Source organism: Equus przewalskii, chromosome 30 (genome assembly GCF_037783145.1).
Source record: "Equus przewalskii isolate Varuska chromosome 30, EquPr2, whole genome shotgun sequence".
Classification (NCBI taxonomy): domain Eukaryota; kingdom Metazoa; phylum Chordata; class Mammalia; order Perissodactyla; family Equidae; genus Equus; species Equus przewalskii.
This window is the reverse complement of record NC_091860.1, coordinates 10,928,815-10,956,671: the sequence shown is the minus strand read 5'-3', so window position 1 is coordinate 10,956,671 and position 27,857 is coordinate 10,928,815. Positions and strand designations below refer to the sequence as shown.

General features: G+C 44.8%; 1 protein-coding gene across 50 annotated transcripts in view; it reads left to right on the top strand.

Annotated features, from left to right (window-relative positions):
• Positions 1–22,494, top strand: part of KIAA1217 (KIAA1217 ortholog) — a 705,985-nt gene extending 683,491 nt beyond the window's left edge. For 17 of the 50 annotated variants that reach the window (XM_070601011.1, XM_070601008.1, XM_070600996.1 and 14 more), the window contains 10 exons: positions 2,748–3,195; positions 6,104–6,287; positions 9,308–9,471; positions 10,186–10,350; positions 13,780–13,899; positions 17,541–17,576; positions 17,726–17,803; positions 17,916–19,520; positions 20,035–20,157; positions 20,872–22,494. In XM_070601011.1, the coding sequence (XP_070457112.1) occupies positions 2,748–3,195; positions 6,104–6,287; positions 9,308–9,471; positions 10,186–10,350; positions 13,780–13,899; positions 17,541–17,576; positions 17,726–17,803; positions 17,916–19,520; positions 20,035–20,157; positions 20,872–21,363 (3,415 nt within the window). In that variant the 3' untranslated portion in view covers positions 21,364–22,494. The remainder of the gene's footprint in view (positions 1–2,747; positions 3,196–6,103; positions 6,288–9,307; positions 9,472–10,185; positions 10,351–13,779; positions 13,900–17,540; positions 17,577–17,725; positions 17,804–17,915; positions 19,521–20,034; positions 20,158–20,871) is intronic. The other 33 variants (XM_070600997.1, XM_070601005.1, XM_070601002.1 and 30 more) reach the window with 9 other exon arrangements.
• Positions 22,495–27,857: the final 5,363 nt, after the last annotated feature.

Below are 27,857 nucleotides of genomic sequence, written 5' to 3'. Positions count from 1 at the left end.
AAGAGTTTACATCTATGAGCACTGTCTATGTATCAGGTGCTGAATGAAGCCATTTTATATTTTTTAGCTCATCTGGTCCTAATTAAAAACCCTAGAGGGTAAGCATCGTTACTTCCATTTTATAGGTAGAACCTGAGGTTTGAGGAGGTTTTCTGCAGGTCAGAGAAGGGTCTGGAATGTGAACCGAAAGTCTGACTCCTGAGCTGCTGTGGTTTGGATCTCACAGCCAGGCAGGCAGTAACGTTTGGGCATTCGCTCTCTTCCAGCCCTGGTGCTGGTTGTTAAGATTACAATAGTAAATATGACAAATAGGACCCTTGCCCTTTTAAAACTTCCCCTCTCACATGAGAAATAGACACAACTACCCCAAATAAACTACTTCCTGGCAGTGGCAGTCCCTGAGCATTCAGTGTTTTACTAGAACTAGGCAATTGCAGAGATGTTATCCTTAAAATCTTGGGCCAGATTTGAGAACAAGTCACAGACAGAAGCAACATATAGGAAACTTTCTTATTTTAATCCCTAACTAGAATCATTTGGTCAAATTTGTAAGAGAAATATATTAAATGTGCAGTTGACTTTTAGATGCATTATTAACCATAAGGAGCAAGTGAAATTCTCCTAGTAAGGAATGACCTCGAGAAAGAGCCTCTTTTGCTAGGATGACACTACAAAGCAGCCGTATAATCACTTGCGACAGTTCCAGGATGCCAAAGGAAGTCTGAATTAACCCAACAATGGCCTCCTCCTGCAGAGATCACATCTGACTGGATACAGGAAAAAATTGTACCTGAATTACATTTTCTCATGGGTTCACTCATTTTAAATAGGCGGAGTGAACTTTTTCTTCCAGCAGGATAGAAACCTGTTAAAAGAATTCTTCGTTAAGCTCCTACCTAAACAAAGTAACCCAGCCACAGAGCCTAAAACACACCACCCTTCTCAAGTGGAAACAGATAGCGGGCCGGCAGGGAGTACTGCCCCATTCCCGCCTCTTCCCTGGAAAACAGCGGAAAGACATTCTTAGAGCCAGCACAGAGTGATGAAGCTCAGTATTTGTCTTATCTCCAGGGAATGCAAGTTCTAAAAACAAGATGGGATTGTGTGTTTTCATTGTTAGAGGTCTTTTTGTCCCATAAATGTTCAGTGGTGAGAATGATAGATAAACCCAGTTAAGTAACTTTGAAAATAAAAATAAAGGAAATTTTAGCTGCCATCAGGCTGCCCATCACAAGCCTTTATATTATTAATTTTTTCTGGGTATCTTTTGGGTATAATGTGCTGAACTCGGCACTGTGGAAGCATAAGGAGAAAGGTAGGAATATGCACACCCCCAAGGACAGGTATAATTTTTTTCCTGTACCCAATCAGATGTGGTCTTTGCAGGACTGTCCTGCCATGGCGAGAAGATAAAGCAGGTGACAGTCAGAGTTCAGAGCAACTTAGCAGCTTGGGGAGATGCTGAAGTGGTTTGGTAGCTGTTGAATTTGAGTTGCTGGAAGGATATCCAAATAGAGAAACTCAATGGGCACTTAGAAATGTGGACTGAAGATCAAGAGGGATTTAGAGTGGGGTCCCTGCCTAGCTTGGAGGGAGGTCAGGAGGGAGGGAGAAAGATTTAGAACTGGAAGTCGCCTTCATGAAGATGATTATTGAAGATGGAAGAGATGGCATGATAGAATGAGGAGGGAGGAGGGAACAGAGCCTTGGCATCCTTGGGGATTGAAGGGACAGGTGGGTAAAGTAAGCAGCAAAAGAAACAGAGAAGCGAGTAGCAGAGGAGAGTCATAGAATGCAATGTCTTTTTGCAATCAAAAAGAAAAAAGAGAGCATTTTAATAAGAAGGGAATGAGGGACTAATTAAAAATTATGCGTCAGGTACCATCTTTGACATTGTCTTACATATAACCACATTGATCCTAACAACAGCCCCTCAGCACAGCATTGGAAGGCATTGTCATCATCACTGTCATCATTATCACATTCTACAGAAAAGTATCTGAGGCTCAAAAAGGTGAAGTTCCTGGCATTCCACAGCTAGAACATAGTAGAACTGATATTCAGACACAAACACCAAAGGCTATGTCTTTTCCACTGCGCCATGGGTGGAGATCAACAAATAGCATCAGATGACTCCATAACGCAGAGGAGGATGAGGATCAGCCCAGCTGTTAGATTAGGAGTCACTGCTGACCTTGCAGAACGGCTCGGTCGAGTCCAGGTGGGGAAGCCAGATCACACCAGGCTAAGCTACAGGAAGAGCAAGCAGAAGCAACTAGAATATAAACTACCCTCCCAGGGTGTTTGGCAATGAGAGAGGCAGAGTGTGGACTGTTTAGGAAGCTTTTGGGGTTAGAGCTGAGCATCTCAAGAGCTGTCCAGGCCAGGCTCAGGTAGAGCAAGTATTGTTAGACTCCTGTGTTCAATCATGCCACCACCACCCAAACAGTGACAGAACCTCGCCAGTCTGGGCACAACCGTGCTAGTGGAAAGGGAAGACAGCCTATCTCCTGAGGGAAGGACTGAGTCAGCAGCTGCCAGAGATAACTAGGAGGCAATTCAAGGCCTTTAGGAAGTTGCTATGGAAACCCTCAACCCTGAGCTTCTATTTTGGGTTTTAGAATGTTTTAATTTTGCAACAAAATCTTGCCTGGCTTTGGGATGACACAGCATCCAAGTATACCATAATAATAAAATGAAAGTTACCTATTTTAAAAGTTAATGCTGCTGTGCATGGTTTCTCCCAGACACGTCACCGATGGGCTCTTGAAAGGTACAGATGCAGCCCAGGCCGCACAGTATGTCGCTATGGAAAAGGCCACCGCCGCAGAAGTCCTGAAGAACCAGGAGGAGGCACTCCACACCTCAGGCCAGCCCCTCCACGGCGCAGGAGTCCCAGGCGACATGAAGTCAGAGGTGATGCCCTTGACAGTTCACCATGCACAGAGCTCTCCCGTGGTCATCCAGACCTGCCAGCTCTCCTCGGCCCTGCTGAACCCTGCCCAGCACTTGCCTGGGGGCACTGGCCCTTACCTGGCCAGCTCTCCAGCTGTCACACAGGAGGGGACCTCTGCTCTGCAGTCGGCACAGGCTCCTCAGTCCCCACAGACGCCCGTGAATGGTTCCACCATGCAGAGCTTGTTCATTGAGGAAATCCACAGTGTGAGCGCCAAGAACAGGGCGGTGTCTATTGAGGTAGAGTCCTATTTCCATTTTTTGTAAACCCATAAAGGAGTGTAACTCATGATCCTTTCCCTCAAAGAGATTACAGTCTGGTTGTAGAGATAATTCATGTAAGTGTCAAAGATACAGTGTTACCAAAGATAGATAGACAGATAATGTCTTTTTTTAAACTACAAATGGGTTTCAATAGCCAGATGAAGAGAAAGGTCATCAGATTTCAGAGAAGGGCGAGACACCTAACCTTTAGGAAGGTGAGACAGTGGTGTGCTGGTAAGAGTTTAACCACTGGCTCTCTGGTGGGAAAAGCCCTAATTTGTAGCATTTGCCAATTTCCATGGAAGATTCCCACTGCGGCCGATTTTGAGTTACAACGTGACGTCATTAAACGTGCACTGGAAGAAATGTGACAATCAGCTCTTCTGAGTCCGTGCGCATTGGCTCAAGCACACCACTGGTGAATGCAGGCCTGGGGAGGATTTGCCACCAATCTTGAAAAATAAGTAGAATCTGGGTCAGCAGAGAAGAGAGGTGAGGGCATTCTGGGGTAGAGGAATGCTGGAGCAAAGGCTGGGACCATGAGGAACCTGTGTAACTGGAACAAGAGAGAGGAGATAAGGCTGGCAAAATAAGCTGGCACCTGATTTGGGAGAGCTTGAAAGCCAGTCCAAGAAGTCTAAAGTTTATTGTGTAGGCATCTGAGAGATGCTGCAGCTTGGACCAGTGAGTAAAAATGGCATCTTCAGGAAATTAATCTGGAAACAAGATAGTACAGAATTGATTCAAGTGGTAGGTCTAGATTTAAGGGAGCTGCATGGGAAGTTCTCACGGTAATCTCAGTGTGAAAGGAGGAGGCAGTCAAAATGGAAAGAGAAAGCGAGGTTTTGAGGTCACGACATAGAGAGAAAACACGCTGTTTTTAAATATCTGTTTAATCAAGAGCTGGTATCAATGCTCAGATAATACATTTGCTCCCCTAGCCCTCTCCTTGCTCCGACCCCACGGCACCCCATCCCCAGCAACCTGGTCCTAACCATGCCTGCCTCTCTTGCAAGTCAGCAGTGGATAACTGAGGTGTCAACAGGAGATGACCTCTTAAAACTGCTAAGGCCACAGTCACAGCTACTGCGTCTCTGAACACTAGGTAGCTTCTCTCTGTTCCAGAGTCAGTGCTGTGCCCCCAATCCAAGTCAGCTATTTACAAAATGCATACCACAGGAGGGTGTGGAAATGTGATTGACAGATGATGATTCTATTATATCATGCTTAGTGGGGTAGGGGAGAAAACTGAAATTACATTTCCTCGGATAATTAGTCATCTGCCACTTTAACCATCTCCATATTTAAAGGATGTCAGTAGGATGACTCTTTAATTAACAAATATCTATTGAGAACCCACTGGGCATAGTTATCATTTTTGTGTGTGTTTTAAGTTTTAACGGGGGACTTATGAGTCATCTCTGAAGATGACCTGATCCACACTAAGAAGGCCCGGGCCTTCCTGCCACCTCCGCCACTGACAAATGGGGTGAGCTTCACTCACTCAACAAATATCACTGAGCCCCACTCTGCCCAAGCCCTCAGAGGCTCAGAGGTTGGCAGTGAACAGAAGAGGCAAAGTCTGTGCCTTCGAGAAACTTAGCCACCTGTAGGGACAGACAGAGAACAAGTGTATGTCAGGTGATAATAAACGCTAGGAAGAACAAATAAAGGAGAGTAAGGATGATAACACCAGTGGTTAAGATTCGGTGCTCTCACCTCCGTGGCCCCGGTTCCTTTCCTGGTCAGGGAACCACAGGATGCTGAAAGCTCTGCCACCAGTATTCAAATACCAGCAGGGTCACCCAGGGTGGACAGGTTTCTGTGGAGCTTCCAGACTAAGACAGACTAGGAAGAAGGACCTGGCCACCCACTTCCAAAGAAATTGGCCACGAAAACCCTGTGAACAGCAGCAGAGCATGTCTAATAGAGCGCCGGAAGGTGAGAGGATGGAGCAGAAAGACCAGGCAGGGTTCTGCCCTGCTGCAGAGTCAGAATCCACTCCACGCACTAAAAATAAAAGGATGGTGACAGTGGTGGCTCTTATTCATAGAGAGTGAATCTTGGGCAAATCCTTCATCTCACTGGGCCCCAGTGTTCTCCTGTGTAAAATGTCTTGATTCTGTGGTCCTCCTGGGTCTTTTCCAGTTCTTATATTATGTTCTTACCTTATGGGGTTCCACCAACCCTGGTGCTAATTTCCACCCCACCCTCCTGGAATGATTCCTGTGCCATCGCAAAATCACAGGAAAATGTTCTCTTAAAAAATGTACAGGTATTTAAAAATACCTTTTGTGTATTTCTCCCTATTGTAAAACTTAATGGAGCTTAGAGGTCATCTAAATAACCCTCCATTTTATAAGTAAGAAAATTTGACCCGGAGGCCATATGGCGATTCTTTGACGAAAGTGGAACTAAGACCTAGGATTCTTTGTTCCTAGTGAGTGTTTGGGGTTCTGTTTCTGTTTGTTTGAATATCTCCTCCACATTGAAAACTCAGTTTAGAAAACAAAAACTTGGTTATGGTTTTGTTTGCTTTGAAATCATTTCTCTGTGTCCCTTTTTGTTAGTATTGGTAGAAGTATGGAGTAAGTGCTCAGTAACAATTTAATGAATGAATTTGGGTTTCTGAGCCTGCTTCTCTGTGAATGAATTCACTTGGGCTTAAATGGCAGCCCCTTTAGCTATAGAAGATGGAGCAGACAGCACAAGGGTCAGATTCTTCTGATGTGCAGTGGTGTCCTTTGGCATGGAAACCGGAGCATCATTTTACCAAGACTTTAAGTATGTTCTACCTCCTCTCACCCCAACATGAAATCTCTAAACTCTGAATTACCTTTTCCTTCTGGTTTTTAAATTTTCTTCACTTACGATTGTCCTTCAGAAAGCAGAAAGGAAATGGGAAGAGAAAAGGCAAAATCTGGACCACTATAATGGGAAAGAGTTTGAGAAGCTCCTGGAAGAAGCTCAGGCCAATATCATGAAGTCAATTCCAAACCTGGAGATGCCACCAGCCTCAGGCCCACAGCCAAAGGGCGATGCTCCAGTGGATAAGCTCGATCTTTCAGGTAAGGCACTAACAGAGCTGTGCGGGCTGGCTGCCCTCAGATCAGTGTGGGGCCACCCGCCTGGGCACGTGCTGGCCAGCAGGACCAATCTCTCAGTTCTTAAGAGTCTTGGAAAATTTTAAAATTCGAAGAACAAATCCTCAGGTGCCCCTAGATTCTCACTATTTTTAACTATGACCATAGCAGGGAGACTGTGTTCTGCGTTAGGGTATAGCACAATGCCCAATAAGGTAACATTTAGATTCCCAGCTTCCGCATTCCTCTGACTTTATGACACTTCACACTCCCAGCTGGGAGAATAAGAGGCCTGCATTTAAAGTAAGAGCTTTTCATATGCTGCAGAAAGAAAATGCTCGCTTTCATGAGCTCCCAGGGGGATATTAGATCATAAGGTGAAACCACATTTTGTTAAAATTGAAATTATTAGACTGTATATTTAACCAACTAAACTATGGGATCTAAGCATGAGTGTGTCAATAATAACATAAAATAACTGTCAGAAAACTCAGTCTACTAAATTGCCAGCCAATTACAAGCCAGGTCCCTTATTCTGATCTTAAAATAATGTCCAAAGACATTATTTTTCTTGCAGCCTAATGTCTCTCAGAGCCACATTCAGTGATGCCTCGTCCAGTAACTAAAATTAATTTGAAAAGGAATCGCCGTCTTGACTGGCATGTCAAGGCACATGAACATGGGTCATTTAACCACTGTAACATTCTCCTCCCAGGTTTTCATTCCCCAAAGCCGTTCTAAAACTCCACTCACTGAAACCCTCTCTCTCAATCTGCTAAATTTTTCACCTCCTTCCCCACCTGCCAGCTCTGTGAGGCCTGTCTAGAGCCCCTGGAGGGTCAAGCAGCAAGTGCCCAGAGAGGGAAGGGCCCTCGGAGAGGCAGCTCTGCTCTCACAAAGATAGCTTTTCTCCCAAAGTTCCCATGGAGAATTTCTGACGGATAAAATTATCTACCTCATTACGTTTCTATCTGGCCTAATTTGGCTCTCCCCGTTATTAATTTTATCATAAAGCCCTTGGATGTTTTATAATTATGACTAAATTATAAATAAATTATAATTGTTCCTTCTCATGATTATACAACAAAACTAATGTTACATTTTGTTAACTTACCTCATTTGGGCCTTTTCTTCTTTCAGATTACAAAAATTTTGCATAAATTATTTGTTAAATTACTCCCCAAAGCATTTTTAATCCGTTAAAATGTTCTTATTGTTGTTTTTTTGTTTAACACATGGCCTAATTTCTTGTCAGAAAGAGTCCACTGATGTATAGGCCACCATAAATATGTAAGAGTATCATCCATTATCTGTAAACATTGGTTTCTATTATTTTTATTTATTTGTCGTGGATTGTTATTGTTTTTAATTTATTTTTGTTTACTAACAAGGTAAAATTGTAAGCTTGGGTTTTAAAAACTATATGTACTTCCTCTTGTGTGAGTTGTCTGAATACTTAGGTAATGGGGAAAGATGGAAAAATCCAAGAATCCTCCCAAAAATCAATGGAAAATTTGGAGGATTTTGGCCTCAGTAAATGTTAAAGAAATTATTCACCAGGAGCAAGAAGACTTTTTATAAGACTATTGCAGTGGGGGAGAGAAACTGGACTCAGCTCTGAATACAGCATATCCAGGGCAGGGGGACTCTTGCAAAAGGCAGGCCAAGGACTTAGCTATGAAGGGTGGGGAATGAAAAGCTTATCAGATATCAAGAATGGGGGCATTCTTGCTAACTGACCTAGCAGGATTCTTTACTGAAACTGGGCTGAGCAGACCAAGGTCAGGGCCTAGTGTACGAGAGGGCTCAAATGAGCCTGACTAGTTGGTCAAAGCGGGAGTCTTTGTCATTACACAGGAGAGGAGACCCGGGCCCACTTCCATGCTGGTCAGCCCATGCCAGTCCCTGGAGGGACCCAAAGCTCAGGCAGCCATCCCGAGGCTGGGCTGCCGGAGTGGGAACCGGCCACATGGCACGATGCTGCCGGGGCCCTGTAACCCGGCGCCCTGATGCATGAGACAGAAACCGTCCGCTACAAATAATCCCTGGCATTTCACCCTGGTGATTTACCCACGTCTTCGTTCCATCTTTAAGAGGAAACTCCTCAAGCCTTTCCTCTAAACAACTCTGTCTAGGTTGCTCAGAAAAGACAAACACAGTCCCAGGAGGCCGGGCCATGTCCCTAGAGAGAGTTGGGACATAGCCCACCTGGAGGGCTGATCTTGCATTTCTGGTTCTCCCGCTTTTGTGAGCTGTTGGGCAGAGTGCTGGTAAGGGGCAGAAGTGCGGCTGTTTGTTGAGTTTTTGTTAAGAAATGCCTTTTCTGGGGAAAGCTGAGCAGATATCTGCATTTCCTAACTTTTGATGTCAGTACTAATTTCTAATTCTTTCATTTCTGCATTTGCTGCCTCCTTCCGTTAGCAGAGGACATTTCCAACCACATAGCTGTGACCCAAATCCACTTTCTCCCTGACTTTGTTCTCTGCTCCCATCTGCCTCCCACTTTCCCCTGGCCCTTCCCTGGCCAGACACACCAATCACTCCTGCCAATGCCACGTGCCTTTCAGACTCAGGGACAAAGGCATGGAGGCGATGCAGGGGGTCTGAATTTGCCTTTGGGCACTGAACTTTCATCTCTCCGAGTAATACTCAGCTTTTTTGTGTAAAAACAATGGCTGATACTTGCTTAGCATTTACAGTCAGCCAACAAGCACTGTTCTTTGCATATGAAGTCATTTAGTCCTCATAGCACCCCAGTGGACAGGATATTATTGTAATACCCATTGAAAAGATGAGGAAACTGAGGCAGAGAGAGGTTAATTAACTTGTGCAGGGTCTTTCTGGGATTTCAAGCCAGTTGGGCTTCAGGGTGTATGCCATTAATCGTTGCACTATGGAGAGCAGAGAGAAATTTTTAAGTCAGATTGCATCGAGTTTATAGAAATACACTGTTCTGGATGTTCTCTTGCAAAGAGATTATTTTGCAATGACATACTGTTTTCCAGAAGACTCTTCAAATTCAGAACAGGACTTGGACAAGCAGGGGGGTAAGTCCCCACCTCCTCCTCCCCCACCCCCACGGCGGAGCTACCTGCCAGGATCGGGGCTCACCACCACCAGGTCCGGCGATGTGGTCTACACCAGCAGGAAGGAGAACATCACCACTAAGGTCTGATGGGTTAAGCTCTGGTAAACTGGTCTCTGAGTTCCGACGATGCCCTTAGACAAAGTGCTCTCTATTCTCGTTTGGAACATAAAAAGTGGTGAGGCAGAGAATCGAGTAAACTAGAGCACCAGGAAGCACCACAGATGGGAAAATGTCAGCGATGCTATTGGACTAGGCTCAGCACCACAAGTTTTATCCTTACTTGACTTTTAACTGCAACTATGTGACATGCAAATCACAAGCTACTTTCCCAGCAGGGCATCATAAGGTTGAAAATGAGGGTTAGAGGGGGAAGCCAAAGAAAGACCATCTTCCAAAGGGAACTGAGTTTAGGTAACACAGTTGTGGGAGTCTCTACAGAAGGATGTTCAATGAGCTTTAGCTTCCACTTAACTTGGCAAGTTTTGTCTTTTGTGTTAAGTGTAAAATACAATTTCCAAGGAGATGCAGTGTGGGAGGGCCTTTCTGACAGGCACTGAATGTTGGGGAGTTACAATTTTATTATAATTCTTCAATCCGTTCACTAAAATGGCAGCTTGTGCAAACAAAAGCCTGAACTAAATGCAAGGGGATCAAATAGCCTTTCAGCTCGACTTGAGGAGCTAGGAAGCCAACATACCGGATCGTGAGGGAACGTGGGTTTGTCTTGTGATCTGTCCCTCTTTTTGCCAGCACCTGGGGTGTTAAGCCAACATCTGTGGTTTGAATCTCCCATAGGCAAGCAGTGAAGATGCTGGACCAAGCCCGCAGCCTAGAGCCACAAAATGTCCAGCAGAGGAGCCTGCTTCAGCCTGGACCCCATCTCCACCACCAGTCACTACGTCCTCCTCAAAGGATGAGGAGGAAGAAGAAGAAGGAGATAAAATAATGGCAGAACTCCAGGTATGTGCATGAGGTGACTGACTGTGGCTTCCTGCCTTCCTCTTTGGAATTCTCTGGCTACGTCTCTCACAGATTCATTAGCTAACGGGGGCTGGCGAAGAGCTCCATGGACCTGGACCCTGTAAGCGGCATCTTCTGGCCTTGGCCTCCACTTGTCCAAGATGGCGCTGAACTAGGCTCTCAGGGCACCCTTAAGATGTATGTGAGGAATGACCATTTCACAAAACAACTTCAGAAAGTTGAAACGAAAAATCAGTTGCAAGCTCTCCTAGCTGTGGCGTGCAGGATTTCCTTTCCTTTCTTTCAGTTTTAATAGTCTTGCTTCATTTCAAAAGCAGTTAAGATGGGGATTAGAAATCCTGGCCATCACCTTGTCTTGATAAGGACTGATTAAAGCCCACTGCAGTGTTTGTTCCATTCTTTGGATTTAATACTAAGAATGACTGACCTTGAGTCATGTGGCCTCTTGCCCTCCATACCAGGTTCCCACTCAGTGTCAATGTCATCTTCTCAAATATTCTGAAAAGCTGAAGAATTCTGTTTTTCATTTTCCTTGGCCTATTTGAGAAATGATCCTTTATTTATTAGTTTTTTATTTTTTTAACTAATTGCCACAGTTTACTCACAGGATTAAGGGGGTACAGGGGGTATACCCAAAGCTGATCCCACATTCAAATCATGGATGCGAATCTTCCCTAGGTGTACATTCTAAGACCTTGTCTAATCAGGGACATCCATACAATTCCTAGACCAAAGTCTGTTTGTAGAATATTTCATTTGGCCTATGCTTATTGTAGGATTTTTTTGGCCATTAGATGGTCAGATCACAATATCCATAGGGCTCCAAAACTTGTTGCCTCTTCACCAATATCCAATGTCCAAAGATCTGCATTCTTCATTTGGAGTAGGGAGAACTTTCAAACCATGTCGTCTCCACTTCAGCTGTTCTTTCTGCTTTCCATGGCAATTACCGCCAACCTTGAGCTGCTTGGATTTTACGGGGAAAACCGGGCTGCTGGTTGGGTGTTGTATGCATGAGCCCCGCCTAGCCTCACTAAAACTCGCAGACAGGCCTGGGACATCCCCTCCACCAATGTTGTTCACAAGTTTTTAGAATGGTTGGAGAATTTCATGCATAGGATGAAATTATGAAGTTAGTGACTCATAAAACAGTTGAGAACATGCAGGCATCTGTCACTCAATTATCCAGTGAGGACCCTCTGGCTAATGACACAGGCATGTCAAGGCTGCTTGTTGTGGGGATTGATGCTTGTCCTAAGAGGTGTAGGCAGATTCTGGGGGCATTCGTTGTAGCACGTACCCCTGAATTATGGTGTGAATTGATCATGGCCCAGTTTGGTTCAAATGGATGACAAAGCTCTGGATAATTTTCACTCTGTACAAGGTGAACAGTCACTAATAATCAAAGTATAGACTTTTAGGCTTATGAGTAATCCTGCACCAGCTCCCTAAGAGAAGTAATTTACTTATTCCAGCCTCTTAGAGTCTATCACTTGAGAAGATCTCTTTCCATTGCAGTCTAAATATCTTTGATGCTTTCTTCAACAGAAAGCTTTACAAAGGGTGAAGTATCTGGCTTCTTGTTACTTTATTGGTAGTTAGGTCGTAGTGGTGAATGAAGTACTCTAGTCCTAACTTAACCAAACTCAGTTAGCCCTCCTGCTGGGAGACCCAACCTCCTGCATCAGAAAGTCCAACGGCCAGTGGTCGGCTGGTTCCTTTGCCTCCACAGGCTCTGGAGTTAGACGCGCCCCCCTCCCCCCACCAAGGCAGGACCAGGAGCAAATGCAGCCCCCTGAATGTAATTGTGGAATGACTTTCCTGCTCCGTGTCACCAGGCATCAGAAGAAACCACAGGCTCCGAAGTCCAGGGTCTAACAGCCCAACGGAGATGGCTAGTAGCCTTAGTAAGGAGAGCCCTGGGCATCTCCAGGGCCAGCTAGGACTGGGGTGTCTAAGGGACCATGCGGGAGACGGTGTGGTGAGAACTGAGCAAGCACGGTAATGGAAGAGCAGGCCAGAGCAGGTCCCCCCAGGCCTCAGCTCCCATCGTATTTTAGGACCAGTGCTAAAACGTTCACTTGGGGAGGGCGTCGGTTAGTCTTTCTGCCTGCAGAGTTATTTACAAATGACAATATTTGACATGAAGAAAATAGGAGGCAGTTATTTGAGATTATTCATTTAAATAAGTGGTCTTTAATCCTGGCTGCACATGAGAATTACGTGGGGAGTAAAAAAAAGTCCTACAACCCAGAGGTTCTGACTTGATTTTTCTCTGGGTGAGGCCTGGGTAGTAGTTTTTTTGGTTTTTGGTGGTTTTTTGCTGGGAAAGATTCACCCTGAGCTAACATCTATTGCCAATCTTCCTTTTTTCCCCTCCCCAAAGCCCCAGTACCTAGTTGTATATTTTAGTGGTGAGCCCTTCTAGTTCTTCTGTGTGAGTCGCTGCCACAGCATGGCTACTGACAGATGAGTGGTGTGGTTCCGTGCCCGGGAACTGAACCTGGACTGCCCAAGCGGAGCATGCCAAACTTTAACTGCTAGGCCATCAGGCTGGCTCAATGGTATTTTTTTTTTTTTTTAACTGGCTGGTATGTAGCCTGGTGGAGAAGCACTGATTTCAAGAAGCTTGGGTCCTTGCATTCTCTGTCTCTCCTACTCTCATAATCATATTGTCACTTCCTTTCTGCCCTCTGGACACAGCTTGTGCTTTCTGTCCATCTCAGAACTGGCCTCCCTCACTCAGTGTTCACATGAGCCGGCTGTGGGTTCCTATGACAATGGTCATTAATTTTGGGACCAAGCTGCTCAGGCAGCTCCTAGGCCACTCAGCATCACCTGGGGGCCAAAGAGTATCACCATATTCTAAATGAGCCTCAGAACACCTCAGAGCACAGGAGTACCTGTTACTATTGCAGAAGTGTTGGTAAGGATCTCTCTTATTTTAAGGTTTAAAGGTTTGCAAGATCTTGTGCCCTTTTTTCTATAATCTCAATGAAGCTGGCCAAAAAACATAATCAAGAAAAAAGAAAGGGAAGATAGCCTCTTGTTTTGTTTTAATTCATTTACATATTCAACATTTTTGAAAGGTCAAAGCAAGAAGGCCTACTAAGTGCCAATCAGGTTCACAGTGGATAGGAAGAAAGGGTGTTCTTTTCAAGGGCTCTGTCCGTTTTTTTCTTGGCGCGGCCCAGAAGCAAGGAAGTCTTTGCCCTCTGCGCAGTTCCCAGCTTTGCCAGCAGGGGGCCAAATGGGGAGCTGGCTTTGAAGACGCTGCCTCCCCGGCCCCAGTGGGACCTGCATGCAAGATCAAGCTGGGGTCTCCAGGCCTCTGGATTCCCCACCTGTTCCCTCCTTCCTCCTCTCTGCACTTGGATTCCTGTTAACCTCAGTATTTTAATTCCTTAGGCATTCCAGAAGTGTTCCTTTATGGATGTAAATTCAAACAGTCATGCTGAACAGTCCCGGGCTGACAGTCACGTTAAAGACACTAGGCCGGGGGCCACAGTCTCACCCAAGGAGAAGAAGGTAACGTGGCAATTACTCACCTGCCACACAGTCGGACGGTCCTTCTTTCCTTGCTCTGACACTAACACCACTCCTGCACTTGATTTTCTGTGCCCTATCGGTTTTTTTCTCTCACTTTTTTTTTGTTGTTTTTTTTAAACCAATGGAGGAGTTTTAGGTTTAGATCAGAGATCCCTGGCTCAGATTTCCAGAGCAATCGCTGTGTTCCTGTGCACAGCATACAAGAGTATATGCAGAATTGTGGCATTATCTTCCCAAACTAAAGAGTATACACTTTTCGAGATTTTCTGGAACAACTCTAGACAAAAATAGAAACATCAACCAAGCATGTAGCACTTTTCCCAATTTTTAACATGTCTTCTGGACCAAAAAGGTCTACATTAAAAGTAGGTAAGAGCCTTTGATTCCAGGAAATATGAAAGCCTTTGATTCCAGGCAGAGCCGTCTACCTTCCACCATTCACAGGTGTGGCCCCATGGAAACACACACATATGTATTTGCACACATGTTTAAGCATGCCACACAGAATTTTTGTTAAGTATTACAAATTCTCAAAGTCCACCTTCCAAGACAGTAAGTTCAATATCGTCTTAGCGCTAATATACTTCATGGCATTCTAATGGCTTCAAAACACATGTCCAGGCTCAGAAACAAAGTTTGCCGTCATTACATAAGTACTCAAGGCAAAGGACATTAGCCTGAATGTTTGAACTTCAACTTTTTAAGGTAGATCTAGAGCTTTTACGATTTTTGGATATAGAGCCATCTTAGATGACTGAAGCCTCTGTCTAAATTTCAGGATAAAAATCTTATCATGATGTTTTTCACCAGGACTTTATATTTCAGAATTCAAAGGTTCTAGCTTCCTTTAAATAAAAATCAAACAAATCCTCCATAATGTAGCCCAATAGCTACTCCGAGTGGTACCTCAGTCCATGTATAAGTAAGCTCAGTGATGGAGATTCAGGATCACAAAATCGGAGGGCTATTCTAACACAACATTTCAAAAGATGCAATCTTGGGACTTACAGCTCCCAGTCCTGAGGCCCTGCCGAGGAGACCAACCTGGTCCTCCCTGGCTCACAGCCATCACAGAGCCCTTGTGTAAACTACGTCTGGCGTAATGTGTCATGTAACTGACAAATGAAACTGTTAACGCGGCAGTGGGGGATCTCTCTATGCACCAAGGAGATTATGAGATTATTGTCGATAAATCTTTCTCATGAAGAAAACCTCCTATTAATTTGAATTGAACCTATGACATCACATTAAAAATATATTGCTTTTTCAGTCTGTGGAATGTCCTTATGTGGCCTCATTTAAGTCCATTCATGGAAGGCCCAGGCATATCCTGAGTTACATGGCATACTCGGGCCATTGTGACTGTTTCTGTCTAAAACACTGGGAAGTGGGAACTTCTCAAAGATCTCCCTGGAGATAATCATTGTCTCATTGTGGAATTTTGCTAATTGGCTAAAAAGTTGCCCATGAGATTCCTTGCCCTGTAATTAGAAACCCATATCCCGTCAATCTCATTGATCTCAATCAAAGGTCCATCAGATAATAAGTGGGTCTGTACTGAGTGTCCAACACTGGGTTTAGTCACAGGTGCTTATTGTGGATAATTATTCCCAGTAGATCGATCTACTTCATAATAAGCATGAGTATCAGACTTGTTCCCAAGTTTTTGTCATTATTAACCTCTTCCTGGGCTATTCATCTACTCTTCTATAAATCAAATGTTTCTTCAAATTTTTCTCCTATCATCATGAAACACTAGCCAAGTACTTCACTTTTATGCAATTTTCCTGTAACTGTGTCTCTCCTTTTGGTCTATTACCCATGTGCATATTGAGCCTACTTCACCAGTTGTCTGAACAGTACAGATCTCGGGGCCTATAAACAGATATTAATGAGGCTAATTTCCTTTAATGCAGAGTCTTGACTATCTAAGATATCTTTGTGAGATTACATGACGATCATGACCGAGTTACCCTGGATAGCATTAATGCACTTGCTTTGATACATTCATTCTTTTTTCTGGCCCAGTGATAAAAATGACAGGTCATGTAAAACCTAACCTTGACATCTTTATCCTCCTGACTTCCCATTGGAGTATTTCCGCTACTAGATCTGTTTTGAAATACATGTATCACCTGATGGCATTTGAAATATCTAACGATGGGTGTGCCATGGGCCCTGACCAATCAGAACAGATGCCAGGCCTGATCCCCAGTACATGGAGCCACCAGAACATCAGTGTGCAGCCTCTTCTTTAGGTTACCTGCCAATTCCTTCTTTGATTCAAGGGTAAATTCTCGCTCAGGTCCTAACATGCTAACTTCATGTTTGGAGTTGAAACCTTAGGCCAAAACCTCATTTATTTTTCTTCTTGAAACCTTTTACCTGATGTATGAGTTGTTTGATAATCTAAATTTAAAATCCCAGAAAAGAAATCATGCTGTTCAACCGCAGGCGCTGAATTGTTGCACTGGTTCGGGAGCCTCCTGGGGTTAACAGGAGGTGTTTGGTGTTTACTGTACCTTGTATCCTGTGCGATATTTCCATGTGATTAATACTGACTTTGTCGTTTGTGTGTGTTTCCTTGAATGTGTATGAACGTTCTTTCCCTTTTTCACCAGGGCACTAGGATCACTCTGGGTTGACTTTGGCAGAGTCTGGGTTATTGTGCTTTGTTATGTTGTCATTGCTTTAACCGAACAGCCTTCTTGGGATTATGTCCCATCCGGCTATAATCACCTCTTCCTCTTGGGCTTCTGCAGCCAGAAGAAAGGTCAGCAGGGCCTTGGAAGTGACAAGGCATGGCTAGTGTTAGTTTGTGGCAGGGCCCGAGGCTATGGACCCCCATACTGGAAAAGGCCATGCTCCCTGGTGAAGCCCTCTCCATGCCTGGTCGTCATTGCTGAGGTCTCACACTCTGAATCTGGGTGAAGGCCTCAGAAATGTATCTTCGCTCTGCATCAGGGAATATAGAGAAGGAAAGCTGAATCATGATGCGATGGTCACCGCTGTAGCCTCAAAGATCTGTTCTGTAAATGTTTAGATGATATTTTGGCAGCAGTATCATTCTGACTTTAGATTTGATCATCTTGGCTATGATTAGTTGGAAGGTTATTTTGACATTTTACTTGGCAAGTGCAAGTACAAACTGCCAGTATGTTTTTAATCTGTCATTTGACCAGAGAAACATAATGTTTTTTTCATCTCAAAGTACCACACCCAACCCATGCAGAGGCCTGATAGGGCTATTCCCATAAAAGAAGCAAAGACAGGACTGAAATAACTAGCTGGAAGGGACATGAAAAATCTCCTGGTCTAGTTCCTCGGTTTATAAATGAGAAAACTGAGACCCAGAGAAGTGAAATGATTTGCCCAAGGTAACACAGTTAAGTGGCAGGTCTGGATTAGAGTCAGAATCTTCTGCCTGCTGAGACAGTGTGCTCCCTACAAGGCCACACCACTCTTCTGGTTTTAGATTCTGCTAAGCTCCCAAGGAGATGAGGAAAAGAGGACGCATTGATACAGAATCAGTCCCTTTATTCTCCTAACTGCTCCCCCTACAAAATTTGAAATACTTGAAATATTTTGCTAATTGAGATTTTCATCTTGTGCAAACACAGGGCATTTTTGGAAGTTGGAGAACAAAGCAGCCCAAGGTAAACAGAGCTTAGGCTTTGGACTGGTGTGTAACAAATGTGCTTGGCCCGCATGTTTTGGAAGTGTAATTAAAGAAACAATGTAGTTATAGTCCACTTTGGGGGGGGTGTGGTTTTGTGGAGTAACATGTCCTACACTATTCTACCAGAATTTGGAATTTTTCCATGAAGACGTACGGAAATCTGATGTTGAATATGAAAATGGCCCCCAAATGGAATTGCGAAAGGTGAGTTCACCAGATCAGTGTTCCAAATGATACCACGCAGATTAATTACCTTCCTTTGCAGATCCATTTCTGATTAATGTGTGTGGTTTCCCTCCTCCACTCTCCCTCTCAGGTTACGACAGGGGCTCTAACACCTAGTGACCATCCTAAGTGGGAAAGAGGAGTGGAGAATAGTATTTCTGAGGCATCAAGAACATCCGAATATAAAACCGACATCTTAATGAAGGAAAATTCCATATCTAATAAGAGTTTACTTAGAGACAGTAGAAACTACTCCCAGAAAAGTATGTCTAAGGTCAATTCCAGTTTCCCTGGCATTAGTTCATCAGAAGATGAACTAAACAAAGGGCCTAAAGTCTCGGGACCGCAGCCCCCTGTATCTGACACTGAGATTCAGAAGATGAATTATGGAAAGACAAAGGAGATGACTCAACAAGGACAGGAAAACACAGATAAATGTCACCTTCCGTCTCCCGCTAGATCAACTGAACTGAGTATCCGTGACGTCAAAACTCAAGATCAAGAGGTTCCCATGACAGAGTTTGGCCAAGTTGTTCTAAGACCCAAGGGGGCTAGGCATGCTAATGTGAACCCTAATGAGGACGGAGCATCAATGCCAAGTTCTCCCACTGATGAAAATGCAACCACCGACAACATTGCTTTCATGATCACCAAAACCGAGGTCCAGGTCCTGTCCAGCGGAGAGGTCCGAGATATAGTGAGCCAAAAGGGAGAAGATGTACAGACAGTTAACATTGATGCCAAAAAAGAGACGGCTTCTCAACAAGAAGGAAGTGAAAATGAAGAGCCTGTCGTGTGCCTGGACAAGAAACCAGTGATCATCATTTTTGACGAACCCATGGACATCCGATCCGCATATAAGAGACTTTCAACCATATTTGAGGAATGCGATGAGGAATTAGAGAGGATGATGACAGAGGAAAAGATAGAGGAGGAGGAAGAGGAGGAAACTGGAGGAGACCCTCTAGCCCAGAATAACACTTCCCAAAAGTTTCAGAAGAAGGTTGCCACTGGCAGCCTCGGATCAGGACAGCAGGCTGAGAGCAGCTTACAGCCACGCTTCCTTTCAGCAGAGACCAAAATACCAGGAGGACAGGAAATGAATGGTCCTGAGCCGATCAAGTTCACTCAAACAGATTCTCCAAGTTCAGAAAGCAAGTGTGACGTGACCGATGACCAATTTGAAAGCCCCAAGAAAAAGTTTAAATTCAAGTTCCCTAAAAAGCAACTCGCCGCTCTCACTCAGGCAATTCGCACAGGAACCAAAACGGGGAAGAAGACCCTGCAGGTGGTGGTCTACGAGGAGGAGGAAGAGGACGGCGCTGTGAAGCAGCACAAAGAAGCCAAGCGATTCGAAATTACTAGATCTCAACCCGAAGACGCGCCGAGAAATATGCTCAGGAGACAAGAGCAGCCCAGTCTAGACAGCACCTCTCCCATCTCAAGAACGGATGAAATTAGAAAAAATACCTACAGAACGTTGGACAGCCTGGAGCAGACCATCAAACAGCTTGAAAACACGATCAGTGAAATGAGTCCCAAAGCCCTAGGTGACACCTCATGTTCTTCCAACAGAGATGCTTTTGCAAGCTCATCCCACATAGCCCAAGAGGCCTCTCCCCGAGCCTTGCTAGTTCTGGATGAAGCTCCCTCTGCCCTAGAGCCCCCCTCGTCCATACCTTCAGCTTCACGTAAGGTATCTTGGTCTGATGGAAAATGAAAAGACCCAGCTGCTTTCTTAAATCTGCCATAATCACCATTAGCAACAGGTGTCTTGTGATTGACTCGCTTCCTTTCAGGTGGCTAGTTTTTTTTTTGTCTGTTCGCCATGATCCCTTTCTCTCACACTTTCTCCCTCACCTTCAAAACAACGACTAGGTGTCTAACAGCTAATTGATTCTGTTTTTTTACCTCTGTTGCTGATCGGTGTTGGGTAAATGCAAGGACGCTGGGTCAGCCGTTTGCTGTTGAAATGGTTGCTTGGATACTCACATTAAAATCCGTTTGATCAGTAGTGGAGCAGTTTATTCTGTTTGATTCTTTGGATTAACCCCAGTGGTGTCTCCTGATGTCCGTCTCCTAGATTCTGTCCTGCATGTAGGGCTGTGGCTTCTCACGTTGAGCTTCTCTGCACACAGTGGGGCAGCCTGGGTGATAATCTACTCATGAGCTTCTCCTTCTCTTCCCCCTCTCGCTGCTCTTCCCCACAGGGCTCCAGTGGGACCCCGCAGACGAGCAGGATGCCAGTCCCCATGAGTTCCAAGAATAGACCCGGAAGCCTGGACAAACCCGGCAAGCAGTCCAAATTGCAGGATCCCCGCCAATATCGTCAGGTAGTTTTACCTTAAACCCAATTTTGGATGGACACTATTGCAGTTAAGAAGCAAGTCACTGACTTAGTTTATACCAAATATTGTGTTTTCTTTGTAAGATATGGTTTACGTAGACATCCTGGATCTGGGGGCATGAAGAAAGTCTAAAAACCTGTGTTGAACTTTTCACCACGCTTTTGCATGCTTGCAGTAAAACATCCTTTACTTTGTGACTCCAAAGTTTAACTGTTAACACACGGTGCCACACCCATTGGCTTCTCTCTGGTAAACGTAGTGGTTCTTCAGAACACCTTGGGAAACTGAGACAGACAAACCTGGTGTTGAACTGCCCTGAAAGTCACCAGTACTAACGTATATGTTGACTGCATTGCATTAGAGGCACATTAACTGTCCATCACGATGCCCCACCCCCACCCCAATAATAACCCAGACGCATGGCCGACCTAGCACCGGAAACGGTAGTGGGACGATGGGCCTGTTCTCACAAACGCTGTTCTTCCTTTATTCCTGTTCTGTACGTCCTCTGCTCTGTGCTTTGGGGTTTCTACCAGGTCCAGTACAGCACAGCAAGACTTAGCTCAGGCCTTGAACTGGTTTGGTTTGGTTTGGTTTCTTTTATTTAATTATTCTCAGAAGGGCTGTGTTGCCAGACCCTGTGGGTTGATCATGTGACCAGCTTTCTGACAAACTGTCTCCTGCCGTCTTTATTTGCAGGCTAATGGAAGTGCTAAGAAAGCTGGTGGGGACTGTAAGCCTACTTTCCCCTCCTTACCTGCTTCTAAGATTCCAGCCCTTTCTCCCAGCTCTGGGAAAAGCAGTTCTCTGCCCCCTTCTAGTGGTGACAGCTCTAACCTCCCTAACCCTCCTGCTACTAAACCATCGGTTCCTTCTAACCCTCTCAGCCCCCAAACAGGACGACCTGCTCCCTCTGCCTCCCTCATCCCCTCTGTCTCTAATGGCTCCTTAAAGTTTCAGAGCCCCACTCATACAGGTAAAGGTCACCATCTTTCATTCTCACTGCAGACTCAAAATGGCCGAGCCGCCCCTTCCTCCTCCTCCGCCCCCCCCTCCCCCGCCTCCCCCACCTCACTGAATCAAGGTGCCAAGAGCATCAGGACCATCCATACTCCTAGCCTCACCAGCTACAAGGCACAGAATGGAAGTTCAAGCAAAGCCACCCCATCCACAGCAAAGGAAACCTCTTAAAGGCCAATTCTATTAGGCACAAGTTGGAGTTACATTTAAAAAAGAATTTTTTTTAACAGTCTTCAACAACTGTTTTCACAAGAGAATGTAACATATTGCTGTACTGTTTGAGGCTTTAATGCTAAGTATGTGCTAAATCCTGGATTAATAGATTTCAGTACCGCTTGTTTGTTTCTTTACTTTGTTGCTGTTGTAATAACATAGTGTTTACAGTCTATATTCAATACCTGTTAAATGAAGTAAGCATGTGTTACGAAGAGAGTGTGGCAGGAAAGAATGCGTGTGTGAGACAGGAAGAAAATGTATTAAGCATGTAAAACATGTATGATTCCAGAATTTTAGTATGTTTTGTATAAAAATATTTTTCATTACGGAGACTCGAAGTGAACAGAGAAATACACAAGTGTGACTATACAAATTGTAAAACAGATACTATAATATTTCCTTTTATTTTAGTGTTATTTAGCTTTATTACAGATTTCTATTTTTGTCAAAAACTTCATGGTTCCTTTCAAGATCTTTTTTGCCAAAACATTTTGATACTATAGCATTGTACATTTGAAAGTAGTATGCTAGAGAATAAGCCAATGAACTTCTATACAGGCCAACCAGAGGCGTATGTAGAAGGCAATTTGACAAACCTATTGCACTGCCATGAAAATGATGTATAATAATTTGCCAGCCCAAGCAAGATAGTTTTCTTTGTTTTTCTTTCTTTCTTCGTTGTTTAACATATTAGGATTCTCTAGTTGTTTTCCTTGCAGTATCTAACCCCTTCCTTTTTTTTCTGAGACCTGGTACCCACACTATGGCATTGTGGATTTTAAAATGTACACTTCTGTACGGTTCTGTAAACTGATCAACTTTTGTAAATATATAAATAGACATAAAAATACTGTATGTGACAGCACATAGAGTAGTTTTCCCACACCAAAGTTAATTTTTATGCATGCTTTAAAAATATATATTGGGATGGGCAGAAATGGGACTCTCCATACATTTTTAAAAAGCAACAAGTTTGCACAGCTAGAGTGTTTTGTAAATAAATGTATTTGTATAACACAGTCATGTAATATACAGAACTATAAGCAGAGACTTTGCAAAACTAAATAAAGGGCTGCATGCTTATTATTTTTTGTATCTTGTGACTATAACTACTTGCTCGTCAAAGAACAAACGTAACTATTACTAAGTGAAATGGTTTAGGCTTTGAGGGCATTATAAGGAACATGCAACCGGCCACAGACTGGTTTTCTGAAAGCGCTGGGGTGACTGATGATGAGTTCCAGAGAAATTCATTGCAATGTGATGCTTTCCCGTGTAACCTGCTGACTCTTCTCTGTGGCTTATCAAGGTGTAGAAAGCAAACCTGGATACAGTTTCCACCCTCCTGTCCCAGAAGGGCTCTCAATACTTTCTCTTTCTTTTTTTAATCTCCAGTAGAAGTAAAGCAGAAATAAAATGCTTCTAACACTAGGATTTTTTTTTTTTGAGTTCTCAATTTTAAAAAATATTATTGGTCTTGAGAGACATGCTAGCTAACGTTACACTACATATATATTCCTTTAAAAAATAGGGAGAAAACTTAGTGAAAATAATACCAAGATTATGAAATGACAACTACAAGAACAATCTCAGGAACCCACTTTTCATTATTTTTTGGCCTCCAAAATGCTTAACTTGGTGGTTTGATGTAAAGTACAAATATTGTTATTACTTTCGTCCCTGGTTGCCAGCTTAGTGTTCACAAGCTGTGGGCTTCCTGAGCTGGGACGCCTTCACCGGAAATATTTTATTACATCTCTACTCACTATATCAATTGTAGTCACGTGTTTCAGCCACTCGGGAAAGTCATTGTCTTATACTTTTTAGGTACAAAAGGTTCCGACATTTCAATCATGTCCCCTAATCCCCTCAATAACTACGTCATGGTAAAATGTAAAGTAGTAGCTGGGTGATTCATGCCAGTTTACTTGCTCCTGTGGGTGGACAAGCTGAGAATTCTTTGTAAGGTTCTAAACAATAGATTGTGGCTCCTGCTTTCAGTGTAACTTCAGACTCCCAGAGCTCTGGCAGGATATACAGGTGATGGTCAATTTCAGCCAATGTGATGAAGGACAGAGCCAGATCCATCCAATGGCCACCAGGTAAGGGGAAAACTCAGCATGGACCCAAGCATTATCCTGCCTGAGACCCAGCAAAGTACCACCTGCCACTTCAGGAACATGAAGAGGAAACTACCATAATTGGAGAAACTGAATCCAGGTGTACACAGGCTGCCTATGACAACACTTACTTAACACAAAGGCATCTCAGTTCCTTTAACACCTAAAGTGGGTGAGGGGCCGGCCTGGTGGTGCAGCGGTTAAGTGCGCGTGTTCCACTTTGGCGGCCCGGGGTTCGCCAGTTAGGATCCCAAGTGCGGACGTGGCACCACTTGGCATGCCATGCTGTGGTAGGTGTCCCACATATAAAGTAGAGGAAGATGGGATGGGCATGGATGTTAGCTCCGGGGAAGTCTTCCTCAGCAAAAGGTGGAGGATTGGCAGCAGTTAGCTCAGGGCTAATCTTCCTCAAAAAAAAAAATAAAGTGGGTGATGTGAGGCAGGATGAGCTGCTGGATTTTCAGATTTTGGTAAACTACCATTTTCTTTTAAGCTCATCATTCAATTAACAGATTGTCGCATCTGAAAAAGATTCTTAGAAATAAACCATTGGAGCTTCTCAGATTCATTCAACAAACCATCAATCAATGTCGCTTGCTGGTTGAGCAGCCTTGGGCATGGCTCAGTTTCCTCATCTATTAATGGAGACTAATAATGGAACCTACCTCACAGGATTGATGGGAGGAGTAAATGTGATGTACAAAAAATCCTTAAGACAGAGCCTGACAGATATTGCACCCTCAATAAAGCTTTGTTAGGATTGTTGTCTTTATCACTGCTGCAATGATAACACAGTTCCTGCCCTTCAAAGGTTTTCGGGCTATTTGGGGAGGGGGTGGCATCACCACCAGCAGGCAGGAAAGAAAGCCAAGTCTAACAGTAGCAGCAGGAGTCCCGAGGAGAGGTCATTTCATGGAGCTGATGGCATTGGGCCCTCGCAGGTACAACACAGAACTTAATAGTTTACAGCATTCAAAAGGCTGCTTTTCTTTTAATGCTGCTTGTGACCAGAATTGTTTCCAAAGTAAAAAATAGTTGCACAAACTTGGAGTAAAGCCGATGCCCTGGAATGACGGCTACAGAAGAGTGGTCCTTTTGTTTGGCTGCATTTTCAGGCTTGGGAGAAGGTGCTCCCAAACCACCCCATCCCTGAGCTGAGCGCCAGGGGCAAACCCATGAGGAAAAGTGGACTCACCCATGGCGCCGGGGCCAAGAGCAGGTTTGGCCAGGCCCCTCCGCAGCCAGATTCATGGCAAACCCAGGCAGCTTCCGGACTGCCCGCCCTGTAATTCAAACTGACTTCCTCCCTTCTCCATGGCTCTGTAAATGCAAAGGCATTTGAGACCCACAGGAAGCTTTCATGGGGGGAGTAGAGGAATGAAGACTGCTTCAAGCAAAAATTCAAGAGGTCATTTTGCAAAAGTAACCAGGTGACATTATCCAGGAAAACACACCAGCCCCCACATGCAGCCCTGCACTCTCTGATCTATGCTCCCGAGCAGATAATGTCCAAAAGAAGTAAAGTGATCACAAGAGCACTTTTGAGGAGAGAATGCCAGAGCCTGCCAGGGCTCATGGGAATCTAGAGACGAAAGCTCACCCTGATGACCCGGAGCCAGGAAGGTCAAGTTATGCTCAACACACTCCACCAAGAAGGCAGGGGAGCTTACAGTGCATATCTCGGATTTATAGAAAATGCTTAATTTGTTTAATGGCCTAGCATTTCGGGGGAGTCCTTAATCCCCGTGTCTGTGAACACATCCACAATAGCCGCCATCTGTTGCCCATTATGGGCCAGATATAATGCTAAAGCGTTTTGCACATAGTGCCTTTTAATCCTCACAAAACCCTGAGAGAAAGTTACTGTCATTATCCCTCCCCATAGCACTGTAGAAAAAACTGCAGGACGCACGGCTGGGATGAGGCCGAGGTGCAGGCCCTTGACTGCTCCGCTCTCCGTGGGGGCCCCTCTGGTGGTCTCTTTGAAAGAAGAAGTTAACAGGCGGTTTTTCATTCCTGGACCAAACGAATTAGCATCATTCAAAAAATCGTCCAGTTAGGGATTATTAGATTGCAAATTTTGGCTGCCTCACCTTCAAAAGATGAGTAGGTAGAGAGGCGCTCTGCTCAGGGGGCGAATATTCTCATCCAACGTCACTTGGAAGGCAGGTGAAGCTGGGTCGATACCTGAGATCGCGGACTCCTTTTTTCCTAAGCACCAAGAGGGCAAACCCGGAAGGCTTGCGGCAAGGACCACAGGGAAATCGGTCTACCTGCCAGGAAGGCCCCGCCCTGCAGGGTCAAGCCCCGCCCCCCAGCCCCCGCCCACACCACGCCCCGAGCTATCAGGCTCCACCCCCAACCCCTCCAGCCCAGCCTCTCACCCGGCCTGCAATCCTCCAGGTACCGGGTTGAACTCCACCTTCTCTGGTCCCGGGGTTAAGTGGTTCCCAAGCGTCCTCTAAAAGGTGTTTTCGGGGTTTTGCTTCCCGAGGTTTCCCAGGCACCGACTTGTGAGTGGGCAGTTCAGCCCCTCAGAGACAGCCTTTGAAATGCGAGTGCAAAGGTCTCAGTCCTATTGGATCCCTCGCTCCCGTTTAAAGTTCAAACGTTTTGTACGAGATAAAATTATTGATGATATATCCTACCTACTCACTTAGTTTCAAAAACAAAACAAGACAGACTATAATGCGCTGACGGTAAGCTGACGAAGCCGTCACATGCCAGCACCGATCAGCAGAAGGCAGCGACGAATGCACTCGCTGCATCGGAGGCTCGAACCCCAGGAACGGCTTTGCTGATGTGACTTTTCCCAAATAGTGAAAGACTAAAGCTTCAAACAAAGCAAAATACGATTCTCCTTCAATTTACACGTTCTTGGACATTTTACTGCATATTTTAAGAATGCAAAAAAACTTGTTTATATGTAAGACAGAGCTGGCCTCCAGGCTCGGATCACTACTTATGTAAACGTCCAGTGAGACACGACCAGCTCCTGCTGAAGGGGACAGTTCTTCCTCGGCAGCTCATTGTAGCACACCCAGCATCCCTGGCCCACACCCACTAAATGCCAGTTTTGCCTCCATCATTGTGACAACTAAAAAACTCTCCAGAAGTACCTACAATGGCTTCTTATGGGCAGTACTGCTGTGGTCGAGAACCACTGGCCTAGAATAATAAAGACAGACCTCACTGTTGACAAAGTCAGGGCAAATCCCAAGGGCATAGGGACTATCCAGCCTAGTGACTCCTTCTTCATAAGATAGCAGCACTTAGGGGACACATGTAGAGCATGAGGCTACCTGCGTGTCCTTCTGCCCTTCTGGAACTTCTCACCATGCCTCTGCCCCTATTAGCATTTATGCTCTCTTCATTCATGCCTGGAAGAGCAAGCGATTAACAAAAGAAGAAACCCAGCCTCTTAAGCCGTTGTGAGGAGGAGAGGGCCAGGAACTCTGGGGAAGGTGGGTGGGAATGGATTTCTCTTTCCTAGGTGCTGAACCTCTGGGTTTAGCAAAGGGCTGAATCATTTAGGATCAGACAGCATGCCACAGACATCCCATGACCTAACGTGAAAAGATGGGACACAGGGTGATGGCGAGTGGGATACACCCCAGGAGCGGAAGAACCCAAGAATGCCCCATCTTGCATTTGGGATAGCCTTGGCTTGGGTTCCAGGTTCTCAAACTTGGCTGCACCCTGGGATCACACGGGAAGCTTAAAAAATGCTGAGGCCTGGCTCCCACCCGCAGAGATTCTAAATCAGAGGCTCAGAGGGGCTGCCTTTGGAGGGGATTGTCAGATCTTTCCAGGTGATTCTAATGGGAAGCGGGGGTCTGACAACCACAGTCTTGCATGAGGAAAGCAGCAGACCCAGGATTAACAAGCAGATGCTGTTTCTTAAAAGGTGACTACTACCACGTGGCAGCAGATTCACACTTGAAAAGTATGGCTCAGCCACCGCCTTTGATTTTGTTTCCAACTTTGCAAATGTTAAAAAAAAAGTTAGTTGGAATTTATGAACACTCTTTTGCCCTCCCAGCAGATATTGTCACTTGGTGCATTTTAGAGTTTTGCCTATGTTTTGCCGCTTCTGGTGCTGCTGGGCTCTTCCAACACTGGCTCAGCTTAGGTCTTGTTTTGTTTGCAGGTAGCTGACATTTATAGTATTCACGTGGAGTTGGAGTAGCTTAAGGATCCTTCAAGGAAATACAGATGCAACTCCTCCCTTAGCCTCTGGAAATTCTGGAAGTCCCCAAAATGGTTCCCAATATTCGGTTAAATGAGACATTTCAAGTGCACTTGTTCCAGAGTTCCCACCTGATGGTG